General features: G+C 33.0%; 2 protein-coding genes across 3 annotated transcripts in view; one reads left to right on the top strand and one right to left on the bottom strand.

Moving 5' to 3' along the window:
- LOC145742911 (syntaxin-6-like) overlaps positions 1-16,501 on the bottom strand; it is a 33,054-nt gene that overhangs the window by 13,622 nt on the left and 2,931 nt on the right. The window contains exons 5-7 of one of the 2 annotated variants that reach the window (XM_082560753.1): positions 15,865-15,938; positions 14,963-15,090; positions 14,311-14,398 (exon numbers count right to left, since the gene is read on the bottom strand). In XM_082560753.1, the coding sequence (XP_082416879.1) occupies positions 14,322-14,398; positions 14,963-15,090; positions 15,865-15,938 (279 nt within the window). In that variant the 3' untranslated portion in view covers positions 14,311-14,321. Of the gene's footprint in view, positions 1-12,612; positions 14,399-14,962; positions 15,091-15,864; positions 15,939-16,501 lie in introns of those variants that run through there. The other variant, XM_082560752.1, reaches the window with a different exon arrangement.
- Positions 440-11,762, top strand: LOC145742216 (uncharacterized). The gene is given in 36 exon segments (XM_082560003.1): positions 440-493; positions 650-907; positions 1,013-1,164; positions 1,565-1,652; positions 1,985-2,089; positions 2,163-2,434; positions 2,534-2,718; positions 2,887-3,106; positions 3,174-3,282; positions 3,343-3,612; positions 3,779-3,950; positions 4,029-4,118; positions 4,208-4,382; positions 4,462-4,754; positions 4,826-5,037; positions 5,128-5,295; positions 5,372-5,499; positions 5,573-5,725; positions 5,824-7,059; positions 7,156-7,358; positions 7,417-7,589; positions 7,672-7,880; positions 7,968-8,151; positions 8,219-8,344; positions 8,456-8,601; positions 8,663-8,843; positions 8,916-9,083; positions 9,161-9,302; positions 9,392-9,557; positions 9,695-9,887; positions 9,969-10,145; positions 10,264-10,353; positions 10,508-10,720; positions 10,823-11,037; positions 11,149-11,335; positions 11,454-11,762. Coding segments are annotated over 36 exon segments (7,326 nt in total). The 3' UTR covers positions 11,667-11,762.

Below are 16,501 nucleotides of genomic sequence, written 5' to 3' on the forward strand. Positions count from 1 at the left end.
TACTTTATTTTCGCAAGCTTGTCACGTACGGTTAACACTTTATCATACTGAAAAATGACAAAGTAACCTTTGTGCGTAAGAGCATCGTTAAGATAACACCCCCATTGTGGGAATCCTTTTTTTGAGATATTAACGCAACAACACCATAAATGTATGTAATTTCTATATTTATACAACACAGTCGATAACGTGACGGGTTAGCGAAGCTGACCCGGACATAGATAACTACAATTGTGGTGAGAGTTTCATAATTTAAATATACATGATTTAATCCCAGCATATTTTTAAAGCGTAGAATGTAGCGTAAAATTAAATAACGTTTTATTTAAATTAAGTTTAGCCAAGTGAATTAGAATTGTGAGTTAGCATGCGTTGACAACATTTAAAACAAATTAGAAAAGCAATATTTCGTTTCAAAACAGTAATGGAGCACTTAAATATGCATAGAAGACAAAGCAGACAATTACAACTGGAGACTGCACTAAAATTTGGGGTTGGACCTTTAAGGCTGTTTTTGATTACATTTTTTGTAACAAAGGAGAATGTACTTTTATTGATATTTATTTCATTTCGGCCTATGTATAATGATAAAATATTAGAATTTCAATACCCACCTTTATATCGTTTAATCGATTTATCTTTTGTTAAGATTCATGAAGCTAGCAGACGCCATTCCACGCAGCGTATTGAAGATAATAACCCCTTAAACTTGCCACCTTTGCAATCAATTCGTAACAAAGCAGCCGAAAAGCGGAACCGTGAGTTTAGATCACGTGTCCGGGCCGAAAGCATTGCAGTAATGAGATTACATTTATACGACGAAAATTCCGACTTATCCAGTACTCAAAGTTCAGTCCCGAATTTGCCCAAAATACCAAATTTAAAAACGAGGCCACCAAAGGAATTGGTTAGATGTTAAACATTAATAATATTTAAAATTAAAAATTTTTTGTATATTGTATAGGTAATTTGTCTTCTTCAATCTGACGTTTTTATTAACTTTAATTCTTAGAACTCGGAACCTCACTGGAATTTGCCGAATCGAAGGATCAGCAAACACAATGATAAGATTATCGTCGAACATCTGAGACATAAGTTGTTACGTCAACACGAAAGAAGAATAAGCGAAGCATACGAAGGTTTATAATTTTTAAATGCGTATTGGTTAACAACACGTAGGTATAAAAATGTGTGTTTAAAACTCTAAGGTTTAAACTGTACCATCATTATTAAATAATCAAAACAATTACTCGATAATGGTCAATCGATAATTTTGCCAATATGTCACAATCCAATATACTTCTATGTTATGGAGTGCCCTTCAATTGAAATAAATGATAACATTCGTGTGTGAACAATAACGCCGGGACGGGATTATCGCATGTATTTTAACAAGGTTTAAATAAATAAAACGCGTGAAATTCTGAAACAAATAACGTGTTATGTTAAAATTTAACTAAATCTCCGGACGATATACTTCGCAATACCCGAAACTCAACTAGTTTGAATACGTTTAAATATCCTTTGTTTCAGATGACTTACAGATGCTAAACGTAGACCACAGAAACAGCATTATTAGTAGCAGGGAAAGTTATTACGAAGAAACCATTAAAAGTTTAAGATCAATGACGTCTAAACCTCCCTCCATAATGGTAACATTTATTTTATTAAAACGGCACACTTGAAAAAGTCAAAAACATCAAAAATGACAATAGCCCAAATGCGCTACTTATTTTTGATTTAACTGAAATATCATTTACACACTGACCGCAAACACTTATACCTTGAAAAAGGTTCTAACAATACCTTAAGCCCTGAACAACATCATGTCGCCGTGAAGTCTAATGTATCTAAGGGATTAAAATTGTATGCCAAAGTTTTTGAGGTTTTTAATTTAACCGACATGCTTTCCATTACAAATTGTTAACTTAATATTTCATGTATTCACTGTGTCAATAACACATTTGTTTTACTTGTTCTGTAGAACTTTAGTTCAACAACGACCTCAAGAATGGAAGGATCTTTGCAATCTTATTCCAGAAGACAAAGCGTCTTTGACGCCGAAGACACTATTGTCATGCCAACAGAAGTGCGTAAATCTGAGTAAAATTTAATAGCAATTTTCCCCCAAAATAATAATATTTAATAATGCTTTTTTTTAGACGCATAATGAGGCAAACAATGAAATAAAGGAGGAAATCCCTCCCGAAATTGTAACAGAATTTGATAGTTCGAAATTTCTTAGTCGTCCTTCAATTTGCGTTAGTTACGATAGCGGAGTCACCGACTGGATCAACGTAAACGACAACATTGTTGGAGATGATACAAAGTCAATCAAAGAATTTGAACCTTTTTTGATGAAGTCAAAATTGCAAAAAAGCATGAACGAATCTGAAAGAAGTGTAGCTCTATTAATGCGAAGAGTCAGAAGAAGGTTACAAATACTCCTTTAAAGCAGAATTTTTAGGATTTTTTCGTAAATTGATTATGATACAAAAATTTCTAATAGGCAATATATTTAAACATTATTTAGGTCAACTCTGACGGAAATTTCGGAAATAGAGGCAACAAATTATGACAAAAATATTCCACGACTAAGTAGAAATTCCTCAAAAATAAACTTGCCAGTTATTTCAACACCAACGGGTAGAACGTCCCGTTCTTGCCGAAGAATGAGATCTCCAGAAACACATTTTTCACCCAAAGAGTTACCCATTGGTTTGTTAATAATAATTTAAAAAATTAAAGTTTAACAATAAACAAGCATAAGTTAGGATTAAAATATTAATAACAAAAGTATTATGGTTGGTTGAATAGTTGGCTGTAATGAATTATTAATGTCCCTTTGTATAGAATAATAAAAAATAATGACTTCAAATATTAAAGGTGATGTTAGTCTTTTCGCTGACTGGAAAGACGACAGCCTAAACTCAGTTTCGCGAGCTGGTAGCTTTGTTTCTGACGTCATCAGTTTTGATATAGACGTCACAGCTACAATCTCTCGTCAAAATACATTTGTTTCTGAATCATATCCAAGGATAAATAATCCCTTTTCCGTTAAAAATGGTGAAATAGATAAAGATAATGCGAAGAACAACAAAGAAACGTAAAAATTTTTATAAAAATTGTGACTTGTCACTGTATTTAAATAATTTAAAATTTATCTTTTACAGAACTTCTTTATTGTCAAATTCAGAGGAGATTATCAATGACTCCAACAACGGAATTTTACAAATTTGTTTCGGGGACTTGAGCCCCGTTTGTCCAAGTTACAGACGAAAAGTAAGTTTTGTATTAATTGGTATGTTAAAATGTTTAATTTTTAATTGAAATTCCGTTAAGGCCTGCATTTACGTGAGCTCTGCGGGCCCTGACACTGTACTCGAGCGATCGTACATAAACGACACAGTGGTTCCTAGAGTAAGACAATACTGCAAGGAAAGGAATTTATCATTTGAACTTATCGACCTTAACCTTATATCATCTGAACTTGCTGGAGAATCGAGAAGAGATATTACTTCGTATATGTTTGATGATAACCATGAAATAATGAGTATAAGGCACGAAGTTATTCAAAATGCAATGCAGGAAAGCGTGGGAACATCGTTTGTAGTAAGTGTACTTGGATGTTTTGTAATTTTATTTTAACTGTATTTATTAATAACCTTTTTTTGCTTTAGTATTTACATTATTAAATAATGTTAAAGTGAAAGCCAATCGTGACCATAAGGTTTTACATTTACATTTAGCCAACAAGTATAATGATATTTTTGTTAAGTTATTTTTGGGCAATACTGGTGGAATAGCTACTACTCTTCCTTCTTTACTCTCTACTTTTGTGATGAATCATATATTAGACATGTTAAAAGATGAGAAAGAAGATCTCGAAATGCAGATTCTTCAATTAAGGTCTTCGATTAATCCCAACGTGGATGAAGATAAGCATGACAGTATGTATTACTTAAAAACAACAATTTGAACAAAACAATGTGAGATGCATAACACTTTTAACAAAATATGTTTTCAAGGTTCTTCTAAAGACTTGAATAGTCTAGCACGTAGTATGATATATTTATCTTCCGAATTAGCAAGGGTGGAAAGGTCACGTCAATCAAAATGTGAAAAGCATCCTTTTTTTAAATATAGATTTTTTGAGTTAAATATAGTTTTTGAGTTTTAAACTTGATTTATTTAATTTAAAAAACAGCTGGAAGTAATCAATCCGGAGATAATTCTGAGAAACAATCTAACCAATCAAAAAGATTAATATTACAACTTGAAAACAAAATACAGAGACTGCAAGAACAAGAATGTCTTCTCAAAAAATGGTATTTATTGGACACAAATCACATGCCAATTTCATACAGGCTAAAACCAATCAGGTAAATAAACAAAACACATATTTGTTTAACAATGGAACAAATTTGTATGAATTGATATTAAGTTATGATATATTTTTAGTTTCGAGTACAAATGGTTGTCAATTTTATCCCAAACCAACACTTCGCCGGGGGATATTGAAAAGGGAAGAAGAGAAAGACAATATTGGTTGGAGACACAGAAACGTTTACGAAACATATTAGTTGAGTTCACCAACTGTAGCAAAACGCCCCAACATTTGTTGGATAACGAAGACACAACAAAATTTACGCCCCAACATTTGTTGGATAACGAAGACACAACAAAATTAAACGAGGCGAAAATTGGTTCAACTAATAATGTTTTAAAGTGGAGAAACATACTGTGGAAAACTCGTGGGTTTATAAAAGTTTTAAGATTTAATTCTTATATCTAATTCAACAAAAACTAATTTCTGTTTTTATAGCTATCGAATGTGAAAGTACCAATGTTTTGAATAGCCCAATAACCAATGCAAGTGAAACATTTTTTTGGTTCAAAAGAAACATACAAGATATATACAGCCAAGTTGATGATGTCAGCATACGTCACTTTCTTCCGATGAAATCTTCAGAAAATAAAATTGACGAAAACGCCACAAATGCGATAGACAACTTGAAAAAAGATTTCCAAGAAAATGTTTGTACCAAGTTTATTATAATATACTTGGATAATTTTAATATTCTTTACGTTAACCTTTTTATTAACATTACCACCGTTTGGTTTTAGTTTGGGTATTCGAATATGCGAGAATACTCTCTTCGTTGGAATCAAGTTCCGTTCACCTCTGTCTTAAATTCCAATAACCGACCTTGGATAAATTATTTGGAAAGACTTGCTTTAGATTTTTACAACGTTTGCACAATGCAAATCAGCAACAGCAGCAGAAGTCATCAAGTATGTGAATTAAAACACCGTTTTTTTTTTTTGTAAATCGTATTAAGATGAAAGTTTTTTATATTTTTTTTATTAGGAGCGTAATTTCTTTCAAGAGGAGATTTTAGAAGATTTAAAATTTGCAAAAACCCTTTCAAGTTTTTTTATGGAAAGAAGAGGAATTATTCAATCTATAAAATCGTATTTAAGGTCTCAGAGGAATAGGTATATAACAAACTAACCGCATAATTTGCACATAAATAAAATTGTTCTTAATATTTTTCATTAAACTTTTCAGAAGACCACTTATTTTATATGGCAATTACGGAACGGGAAAATCTACATTATTGTCAAAAGCAGCAATGTCGGCAGCTGATTGGTTTTCCTCTGTTCCTTGCAGATCATTGTTAGATTTTGACAAAAGCAAAATGTCTTCTCGAATACTATTCAGGTAACCAAGTTTAAATATTAATTAAAAAAAATCGATTTGCAATATTAACTTGCCTTACTTGATGTTTATTATTTACCACAAGTTTATATTGCTACTAGGAGTATAGGTGTCACATCTCTTTCAAAAGAACCAAGAGAACTGCTTAGAAGCTTGTGTACCCAGCTTCAGTTCATAAAAAAGGATCTGCGCAACAAAGAAACAACATCAAGTGACAAGATTGATAATTCGACAAAAAATAATGAATTCGCAAACCACATGACTGATGAATACGACCACGACTTTCGCGCCATGTCTGTCAAATTTTACAAACTTTTGTCAGGTTGTGGAACAAGAGAGTGTCCGCTAGTTGTGTTTTTGGACAATATTGGAGCACTTAATAATCACCACAACGCTCATAAACTATTATGGCTACCAAAACGCCTGCCAAAACATGTCAAAGTCGTTATTTCTATAACCGACATTTCTTCAAATGAGATCCCAAAACCAAAATCACCGGTCCCCGACTCAAGAACGATTGGCTTTCCATCTGATGTTTGTTACAGAAAAGGACAAATGTTTACTAATCTTCAAACCCGATATAAAAGTGATCTTGAAGGCGGACATGCGAACTTCATCTTCGTTCCAATGTTAGAAAGTGATTCGCGCAGAAAGTCATTGGATGTTCCTCAAGATTCAGTATCAAACGTTTCCATACGTTTATTCTTTAAAGAATGGTTAGGGAAACAAGAACAAAGTTTAACATTTGATCAAACTAACTTAATTCTAGACATATGTGAAAAATGTCCATGTCCGTTGGCAGCAACTATATCAGTAGAAATATCTCGTAGGTGGACATCTTCCTTTGGTGTCGAAAAGTGCAAATCTGAAATGCCGACAACTGGAGAAAATATTTTGCAATTTGCGCATTGCTTGTTTATGCAGCTTGAAAAGAAGCACGGGAGATCATTTATAGCAGCAATAAGCGGCTACATTTCCATCTCACTGAACGGGGTGACGTGTGATGAACTTTATTGTTTGCTATCTGAAGACAAAAACATAGCAAAATGGATATCAACTATTGTAGAAATCGATCAACGCATAAATCCGAATTATGGACGACCAGTGGACAAAACCCCAATAACAAGGAAAAACAAAACAACTGATAGGAGAAATATTGTTCAACAACCTTCAGTTGTCAACGAAAGTTCTAACACATCTTGTAAAAAGCGCGTACCAATGATTCTTTTTCAAAAAGTTATGATCGATTTAAGATTTTTGTGTTTTGAATCATTATCAGATCATTTGCTCACACTAAAATGGAAACACGAAATTTACAAAAAAGTTGCACAATCAAGGTAAATATGTTTTAATAAAGTCTTCCATCTACAGTTTTTTTGTATAAAAACCTAAAGGAATTTAATTGTTTAATTATTTTCATATTGGTTTGCCAGATATTTTGCAAACGATGAAGCTGTTTCTTACTTCCATGAGGTGATGACTAAGTTTTTTAGTGGCAATTACTCAGAACTTAACGATAACAAGCCAAAGAAAATCTTGCGGTCGCAGAGTTTTTATAAGGAAATAACACCCCAGTGTTGCCAGCCATTATCGTGGAAAGGAAAGTCAAAGGACCCAGCTACGCATAGCAACACAGGTACTTCATCTTTAAATATCATTAAATAAGTTTAACTAAAAGCAACCATTTTTTGTAGAAATCGGAACACAAGACTATCACGGCGATGTTAGCAAGCCTGTTTATAACTTAAGAAGGTTAAATGAAACTCCATTTCACTATCTTAAAGTTGGGTCACTTGAGGTCATCAAACGGGAAATTTTTTTTAATTACGAATGGCTGCTTGCTAAGCTTCGTGGGACGTCTTTTGAGGTAACAAAACTAAAAGATTGACGCAAAAAAAATTAAGAGTTTTTTTAAATTATAGCTTTTTTTAAAATCGTACGAAATTTAGTCTTTAATGGAAAATGTTTCTGATGCGCTAAGTCAGTATAACAACGACTCCGACATTCGGATGTTAGCCGAAACACTTCATCTTTCAAGTTCAATTTTAAAGTCGGATCCGTGCCAACTGGGACCACAGATCGTAGGAAGACTTTATGATATTATAAAAAGAGACAAGCCACTAGCAAGAATGGACCCAAGAAGATATCCATTCTGTCGGTAAGAAGTATTAAGACCAAGATGAAATTAAAACCTGGTCGAACAATCTCAATAATATTAAAACTGTTAACTCGGTTTCTATTTGAGGTTTCTGATTGGTCAATGTCGACGTTCCTCAATCCCAGTTTTAACTCCTTCAGGAACCTGCCTGGTTTCCCCTGGAAACGTCATGTTTGACCTTCAACAAGGTCACCTCGATTTAATTACTGCCGTTGTTATGACGACGGATGGTCATCGCGTAATCACGTCATCAAAAGACGAAACGCTCAAGGTATATTTATATGTTAAAACTTAATAATCTGAGTAAGTAACCATTTCCAAACAATTGCATGTTCTAGGTTTGGGATCTAATGAGTCGTCAAGTCATTTTGACCTTACGAAATAGCTCCCGTACGGTTAAATCACTAGTCACGTGTCTGGGAAATAATTACGTTGCATCTCTTGACAAAGAAAATACAGTAAGTGTGTTAAATAACTTCTATATTACCGTATTATTTAACATCGTGGAGTTTACAGAGGTGGTTTAAATAGTTGATTAGCATTATATTTGAAATTAATATTAATTAAAGATAAAGCTGTGGTGTTTGAGGACATCTTCTGTAGTGATGACGATAAGTGAAACCAATGATAACTTGCTAATGGCGTCAGCGGGAGAGGGTCAGTGTACTTTAGTTGTATTTTACAATGAAGCAAAGATGATGAAAATTTGGGATGTGGACAAGTATGTTAACTATTTTTATTTGTTACAACAGTTTGAAACTCAACATGTACCACATGTTTAGGCAACGGCTTCTGCACAGAATAGATATAACGCCCGATGACGTCATACTGAGAAACGAACAGGTCATAACAACGGGCAGAAGCTGTAGGGGAAATTACATTCTCATGGCTTATATTTCAACCGATTCTGCTTACGTTTATAACATCAAAAGAGGACGAATATCACAGAAAATTAAGCTACAGGTGTTTTAGCAAATACTTTTTAACATTTGGGCTCGGTGCATTTAATTAATAACAAAACATTAAAATATTTAGAATGATGACGATCACACACTAATTACGCACGTCGAGGTTTCCAGGGAGTATTACGTAATAGCCTGTAAACGCCAATTCATGAGGCTTCACGAAATTACAAATTTTGAGTTGTATGATGTGATTAACTATGGTCACGTAAGAACCATTAAAGCCTGCCCTGATGACGTAGTAAGAGTTGTCACAATACCTAGTTTATATTCCAATTTTTAATCTTGAACTTTATTTAGCAAGAAACTCTTATTTAGATTTTTGAACTTCTTATAAACCGACTTGGCTCGCATATAATTGCATTGTGCAAGGGTAGCATTGGAACCGAGGTTGGGGTGTGGAATGTAGAGTCGGGAAGTCATAACCATATTGCCAGTCAAAAGTTTCACTCAAACAGTGGTATGAATATCAACTTAAACGATTCAATTTCTTTTTAAAAGTAGTTTTTTGTTACAAGCAGTAAACAGTATTTAAAATACGTTTTTTAGGTTGTTGTATTGATCTTCAATATTGCGTTACCTGCAGTGAAACAGAATCAACAATACGGGTTCACAATTTGGCAGCAAGGGTTGATGATAAAACTGTGAGTCGGACACAGGTCAAAAAGCAAATGTTAGGAATTGGAGAGTTCTACCCAGTTACTAGCAATGGAAGGTGAATAATTGCTTAATTTATTTAAAAAAAGTGGATTTACACATTAGCAAGTACTCTAGCATTGTTTAACAACTATCGACTATATAACCTAAATACACCAAGTCATTTTAAAATAACTGACGTAATGTCAAAAATAGATATGTTGTTGCACGTGGTATGGAAAATGGTCCAATAACAGTTTGGAATATAACAAAGGGAAGATGCAAAGGTGAAGCGGTTAGTATTGAGCGGGGTCTGCTAGAGAAAAACGATGTAGTTGTTGTGAAGGATGTAAAAGTTGTGGTGTTAACTGATCGAGGAATTTCTTCAGTAGACGAAGGGTCACAACAAGTAAAGAAACTGGCACAAACTATTATAAAATTTTTAACATAGGTCACTTTTCTAAAATTAAATCTTGTATTAATGCTGTAGATATTTAAAACGATTATTATCTACGATCTCCGGACGAAAAAATATTCAAAAAAACTAACACCTGTCGCTATAACGATTTGCCCACGACACGAATACAGAATTCTTGCCATGGATAAGTTGATGGCTATCTCTCATGATCGAACTCACTTTATAGTTTGGAGTTTAAGCAATGGACAAGTGATAATAAAATTAATATTGAACTTCCTGTTTTATGGTTTTTTAGTATATAAGTGTAATAATATGAAAAGCACAATAATAATGTATGTTGTTTTACAATTTTTGATAATCTTTTTAGGTTTTGTCAAGAATTCGTCCCGATTTTAGCAAATATGAACCAAAGGTGATTACTGAAAAAACAAAACGGCAAAGACTAAAACGAACAAAGGTTTACATTTTCACCATTTCGCAAAGAATTATGCAATGAGCCCAAATGTCATAGCTTTTTTTTCTTTGGCCTATAATTTATTAGGAAAACCGCAATATATAATACCAAAATATTTGTCAATATTAGAGTAAAAATATTTAATATTTTTTAACAGACAATTGATCTAAAAATGACGAAGTCATTGGAATCTTCACAAACGTTGACCTCCTCAGACAGAAGTCGAATGATTGATCAACTATTACTAAGTGAAGATGAAGGAACATTGCTGTGTTCATTTTACAGTCGCCATGTAGCAGTGTTTGATATGGATACACACACTCACATCCATACACTCATCGATAAGCAGTCCATGCTATTACTTCATCAGGTAAATGAAAAATACATTTCCAACATTATATCAATATGAGCAATAAGATTCATATCCTGTCTATATAGATCAAGATAACTTATTTATTTGCAATATTTCTAGGCTCAGATTACAACGCACGGATGCCACCTAGTGCATACAAATTACAACGAAGTAACAAAAACGTCGTATTTGACTGTATGGAGTTTACATCAAGGTATATTACTAAGAAGATTAAAAAACGAGCCACTTGTTTGTGGGCTGGCTGTCTCGGGAACTGCATCTAAGGTCGTGTTCGCCACCGAGGATAATTATTTGAAGATTTGGGAACCATTTAAGTAAGAAATGTCGGGGCTAGTTGTTCTTAAATACTTTTTTAATGCGAACTTTATTTGCTTTGGTTCTAAAATTTAATAAAAGAAATTTCCCTCTTTTACTTATTTTTATAGAAAAGGAGGGCATCGCAAAATTCCGGGATACGAAGGTTTGCGCATGCGCAAAAGCGCAACTGGTGGACAGGCAACGAGTGTGTTTCTTACAAAATCTTCTACTCGGGCAATTCTTTTTGCTCATGACATTTCTTTATGGAGCATTGATGATGGTTACGTGATTGCAAGATTTACTCCAGATATTCCGGTAATTTTTAACTAAACAGTGGCAAATAGCAAGTATAGTGTCGGCCTTTAAGTAAACACAATAAGTGGCCTAACACAGTTGGTTTTTAATAATTCTTGCAACTTTTTCCTTTTTTTAGTTTCAGTGTTGTACGGTTGCTATGGACGGAAATCTTATAATCGCAGGACTTAAAGACACGCCCCAAGTGGTCACGCTTCGACTGATGTCACGTGACTGTGACGCCTCCAACTACGGTCGAATAGGACTTAAGAACGACGTGACGTCAGCTAGTGGTGTGTTTGGCGAATCGGAAGTGCTGGATTCGGAAAGTTCTGAAGACGAACTTATTTAGAGAAACGAGTAGAGTCGTAATGACTACTACATTGATTTGCACAAATGGTTAAATTTGTAGGCTGCGTTCTATGCCTACTCAATATTATACATTTAACATTGCAGTAAATGAGCTAGTGGCAACTATTACCTGAATGGAATGAATATAGTTGCTTCTATTATGTACATATTTTGATTTGTTTTATTTGTAACATAATGTTCACTGTGGCAAGTTAGTAATAATATTTAAGCTCCGCTGTACGTAGTAAAACAACTTTGTTTGTTACCGGAATGTATTTTTAGAAAAAAAAACGTTCAGGCATCCGGTGTAACAATATGATAAACCATTTTACAAGAAAACAACAACATCATGCAAAACCCTATTTATATATAACTTAAGCATAGTCCAACTTTAAAATCGGTATATAATACAATAACGAAACAAAATTAACTTACAACAGAATTGTACGTGAAACTTTCCGAAATCAATATCTATATTGTATTTCTAATTTACACAAGATAAAATAATCAATAAACAGACTATACGCGTTTAACTTAAAAGAGACAAGGTAGGCTAACGCAATTGAGAACAGCGCTTCCATTTTTCTGCGGGTAACTACAAAGCGGGAATTCAAGAATTTAACCATTTAACTACAGATTCCGAAATTGTAATAGACAATGAACACAACACAGTACCACGTTACCTAACAACATACTAGATTAAACTCTAGCACAGTTTATAGCTATTTCTAAGGTAACAACTACTCCTATTGTATAACAATGCTGTTATTGATTCCGGTAACGTCATTGTACATATAGTGCTTAGGTGACGCTTGTATTCTATATTTGGCATTCACAAACTAACATACACTTTTAAATAACCGCGTCTAATAATAAGCCATGCTAAGCCAATATAGCCTTAACAACTATGTTACGTTTAAACCAACTGCAGAATTAATTAAACCAAGTTTGGTAAATTGCAATTTATTCTTGTTCACAAATTGACCCACACAAAAAAATAGTTACTACGAATTCAGCACCGAACTTGTTTAGGAGTTCTTATTTATATTTTTTTATTTCTAATTCATGAAATTAAGGTTCGGACCTCTTTTCAACAGAATCTAATAAAAAAACGAAAAAAATTGCATGGTCACACAGAACTGGAATGTGTTTCTCGATGGTGTAATGTAATTAGACTAACAATACAGCCCCATTTCACCAGTTATACTTTTATGATCGCTCTACGTTAAAAAGTGTGTAAACTGATTACAATAAAAACAAGGGAGTGCGTCGAAATTGTACAAGTGCGGTCGGTATACGAGCCTTCACAGCCATTCTGCAGAAAAATGCTGGTCTGACGACGAAACACAACGACGATCAAGTGACGAATAGTAGGTTAAAACGAGCCGTCATGAATAAAAAACAAAGGTGAGATGACACAAATACCACGAGATGAAACCACAAAAAGTTTAAAATGTGAACAAGGCGCGAACTTGTCATCATAAAATCACTATTTCATTCTTGGGTTAAATTAAACAGGATGAACACACAATAAAAGCTGTAAAAATGCTGCGAATGTTTTGCAGGAAAATAAAAACAAAGAGTACCCTTGGCACGAGATAAAAAAACAATAAAAACATTTAGTGCGACTTGATTTAATAAGTCAAAACGACCATTTTGGTTAAAATTTATGTTTTTTTCAAACTTTAACAAACTTTTGCCATTCTGCTTACTTGGAGGTCGTGCCATCGTCGAATTAAGCTTGTAAGTCAATCTAATTACGTCACAACAATGTCGTGAACTTGTTATCTTAAACATGTCAACGCCAAGTCGTGATTTACGGTGTGTTTAAATTACATTGTTGTTCTACGCAAGCTTTAAGTAGCAAGTAAAAACGTACGGCCATGGACCATTGTCCGATAACAAATATGGTTAAAATTTATGTTAATACCACTTTTTGTTCGAGAAGCTACAAAAATATATGTTGTAAGAATAAAAATGGTAAAGCGACTTTATTTAAACAAACTGTGCGACTTCGCCGGCCGCAACTTACCGGGAAGCGAGTGTTTTATCGTGTTTCCTAAAAACACAGCGAGATTGGATTACACGAATGTCGGCGGGCATTTTCTCAAAGCATTTCCTATTTTGATAAAAACAGATTGCAACTTCTGACTCACAAACGAAAATACGAAATTTGAGTTGATTTTGGAACAGTAATGCGATGATAAAATTTGTGAGGACCCTGTGTGGGCAGTGGTGTAGCAGGGGGGATAATAAAACCACAACATAAGTTTTTCATTAAAATTCGAATCATTCCTTAGGCAACCTCTCAAAAAAAAAGTCATTTACAATCACAGGTACATTGGAGTGGGTAATGCTCTTATCCAGGATGGTAGAAATTGTGAGGGAAAACAAGTATGACTTTGTTTTTTTTTATCCAATAACCCCTTTTCCACAAAGTTGGCTAATTTTTGAAACAATATCGGCTTTTATAAAAAATACGATAAAAGCCACGGTCATGTTATTTCATCAGGGTGGCAAAAGTTTGGTAGGGTGGCATGCAAGCGTCGTGTCACCATGCCACCATTGCACAGTTGACGAGGCATTGAGATTGGCAAATGTGCCAGTCGGCGTGCCACAATAAAGATAAATGGAAAAAGAAGGAGAGGTGAATAGGTTAAGTTAAAAAAAATAATAAAAAAATTAGAAACATTGATGAACCTAGGATTCCGATAGCGCACCATTGTCGTTTATCTGAAATAAAAAAAACAATTTTAATGTTTCTGCCAAAAAATGCCTCAATTTAATGTTTTCAAAGTAATTACAAAATTTCACAGGTAAATGTTGTATTTAACATGGTTCATTTGGGCACCACCCCTTTTAACAAGCATAAAAATAACTAAATTCTTATTTTTTCTCACAACATGGTAATTTGTTTGTAAATATTTAGTTTAAATCAACAACATTTTGAAACCACAGAGTACTTGAGTATACTTAGTAACGGTTAATTAACCTAATTGGAAAATTAGTTCATTCCACTAGAAAATTAAATCATTTAAAAGCCTTAATTTTATAACACTACTCGACTTATTGGACTACTGGCAAATCTAGTTTTGTTAACATTACAATATAAATACTATATTTCTTAATTAAATGATCCATGACATTTAAAAATATAACGAGTTTGCCAAGGGCAATACATGGTACGCTATGGTAACTAGGTTTAAAATAGGTTGTGGTTTTTTCTATTAATAGGACATATTAAAGTAATACAAGTTATGATCGACATTTAATTTTTTAGATATTTTTTTTGCTTACCACTTGAAAGTTGTGTAACTTTTGCCATTTTATGTAACAGTGTATCCATTTTATTTTGAGTGTTTTCCATCTCATTTCCTAGCCCATCCAACATGATTGCCTGTTCATCTAATTCATTGCCTATTGACCTGAAAACATATTAAAAAAGTATATATAGTTAACATTGCTGAATTGGTTATTGATAATTCAGACGAATAAATATATTTTGATAATGATCTAAATACATATAGCAATATTTAATTTTTCTTTAAACAGTAGGCTAAAATTAAAAGTGAATTTATTTTTAAAAATGTGTTATTCTAATTATTTTTTTATTGTTGACAAACAAGTACCTCGTTAAAAATACCAAAACAAAAGCAACCCAAAACAAAAAAAAAAATATTTTTATCAATAACAGAATTATAGAGAGTTAAAATTCACTAAGAGGGAAATCAAAATTACAGCAAATGTAATTCCAGTTAAGGAGGGTGTGTCTTAATTGATACCAAACAAGATTGCAATGACGTCTTTGAATATCATAATAACTACACTCGAAGAAAATAATATGTTCTCAAGTTGCCTCTAATGGTTCTATGCCGTTTTTATGACTTGACATGAACGTTAGCATGCATTGGTGATTTAGCATGTACTTATGTAAGTACCAATATACATAAAAGTCAGATAGGTTTAAAAAAATATTGCTATACAAAGCAAATCTAGTGCTTTGTTCTTTATGTGAACATAGCCAAGGGCAAACCTTTTAAGAGAAGAAAAAACATTCGCCATGACATTAAATTATAACCATAATCACTCAAAGTAACTAGCAGTTACCCTAAGATAACCAACTTGAACTAACATAAAATCAATACTCATATTTTGTGGCTTATGGGACATTTATAGAGCACAATTGAAATAAAACTTACTTTGACATGTTTTTTAAAATTCCAACGCTGTCAGCAACTAAGTCAAGTTGGTCATCCTGTTGACTAATTATCATCTGAACAAATAAACAAATATTTAAAAAATGTCAATTAAAATTTGTCAAAAAAAAATCGCCAACGTTATTTAAATCGTTTGGCACACTAAATTTTGTTATTGAAAAACAGTTTCCTACAAAATTCGACAATGTAGGGCAGCTTTTTAACAAATCAAATTATTTTGACAAATAAATATAAACATGTCTATATTATTTTTTAAATATGCAACATTACATAAAGAAACTAAAATACGAACTTATGTTGAAATAGTATGTTAAAGTAATCAATAGACCTAGTTAATCCTTAAGAGCTTATTAATATTCAAATTAATAACTTTGCATTGGGCAGTTGGCCATCTGTCAGTGAGTAGACCTCGCAAGGCCTCGAGCAAAAATCAATATGTCTTATAATCACAAAATCAATAAATAAAATTAAGAAAAGGCTCAAGGCAATTAAGAAAATTTTTGTTGTGTATAAATAATCGAACAATCAAATAGGTTAACTTGGTGAGGAAATATTAAAATATTAATGACACCTAAAAGTGCATGTTAATATCAATTTCCTTTTTTTAACATTAACGTCA

Source organism: Corella eumyota, chromosome 2 (genome assembly GCF_963082875.1).
Source record: "Corella eumyota chromosome 2, kaCorEumy4.1, whole genome shotgun sequence".
NCBI lineage: Eukaryota > Metazoa > Chordata > Ascidiacea > Phlebobranchia > Corellidae > Corella > Corella eumyota.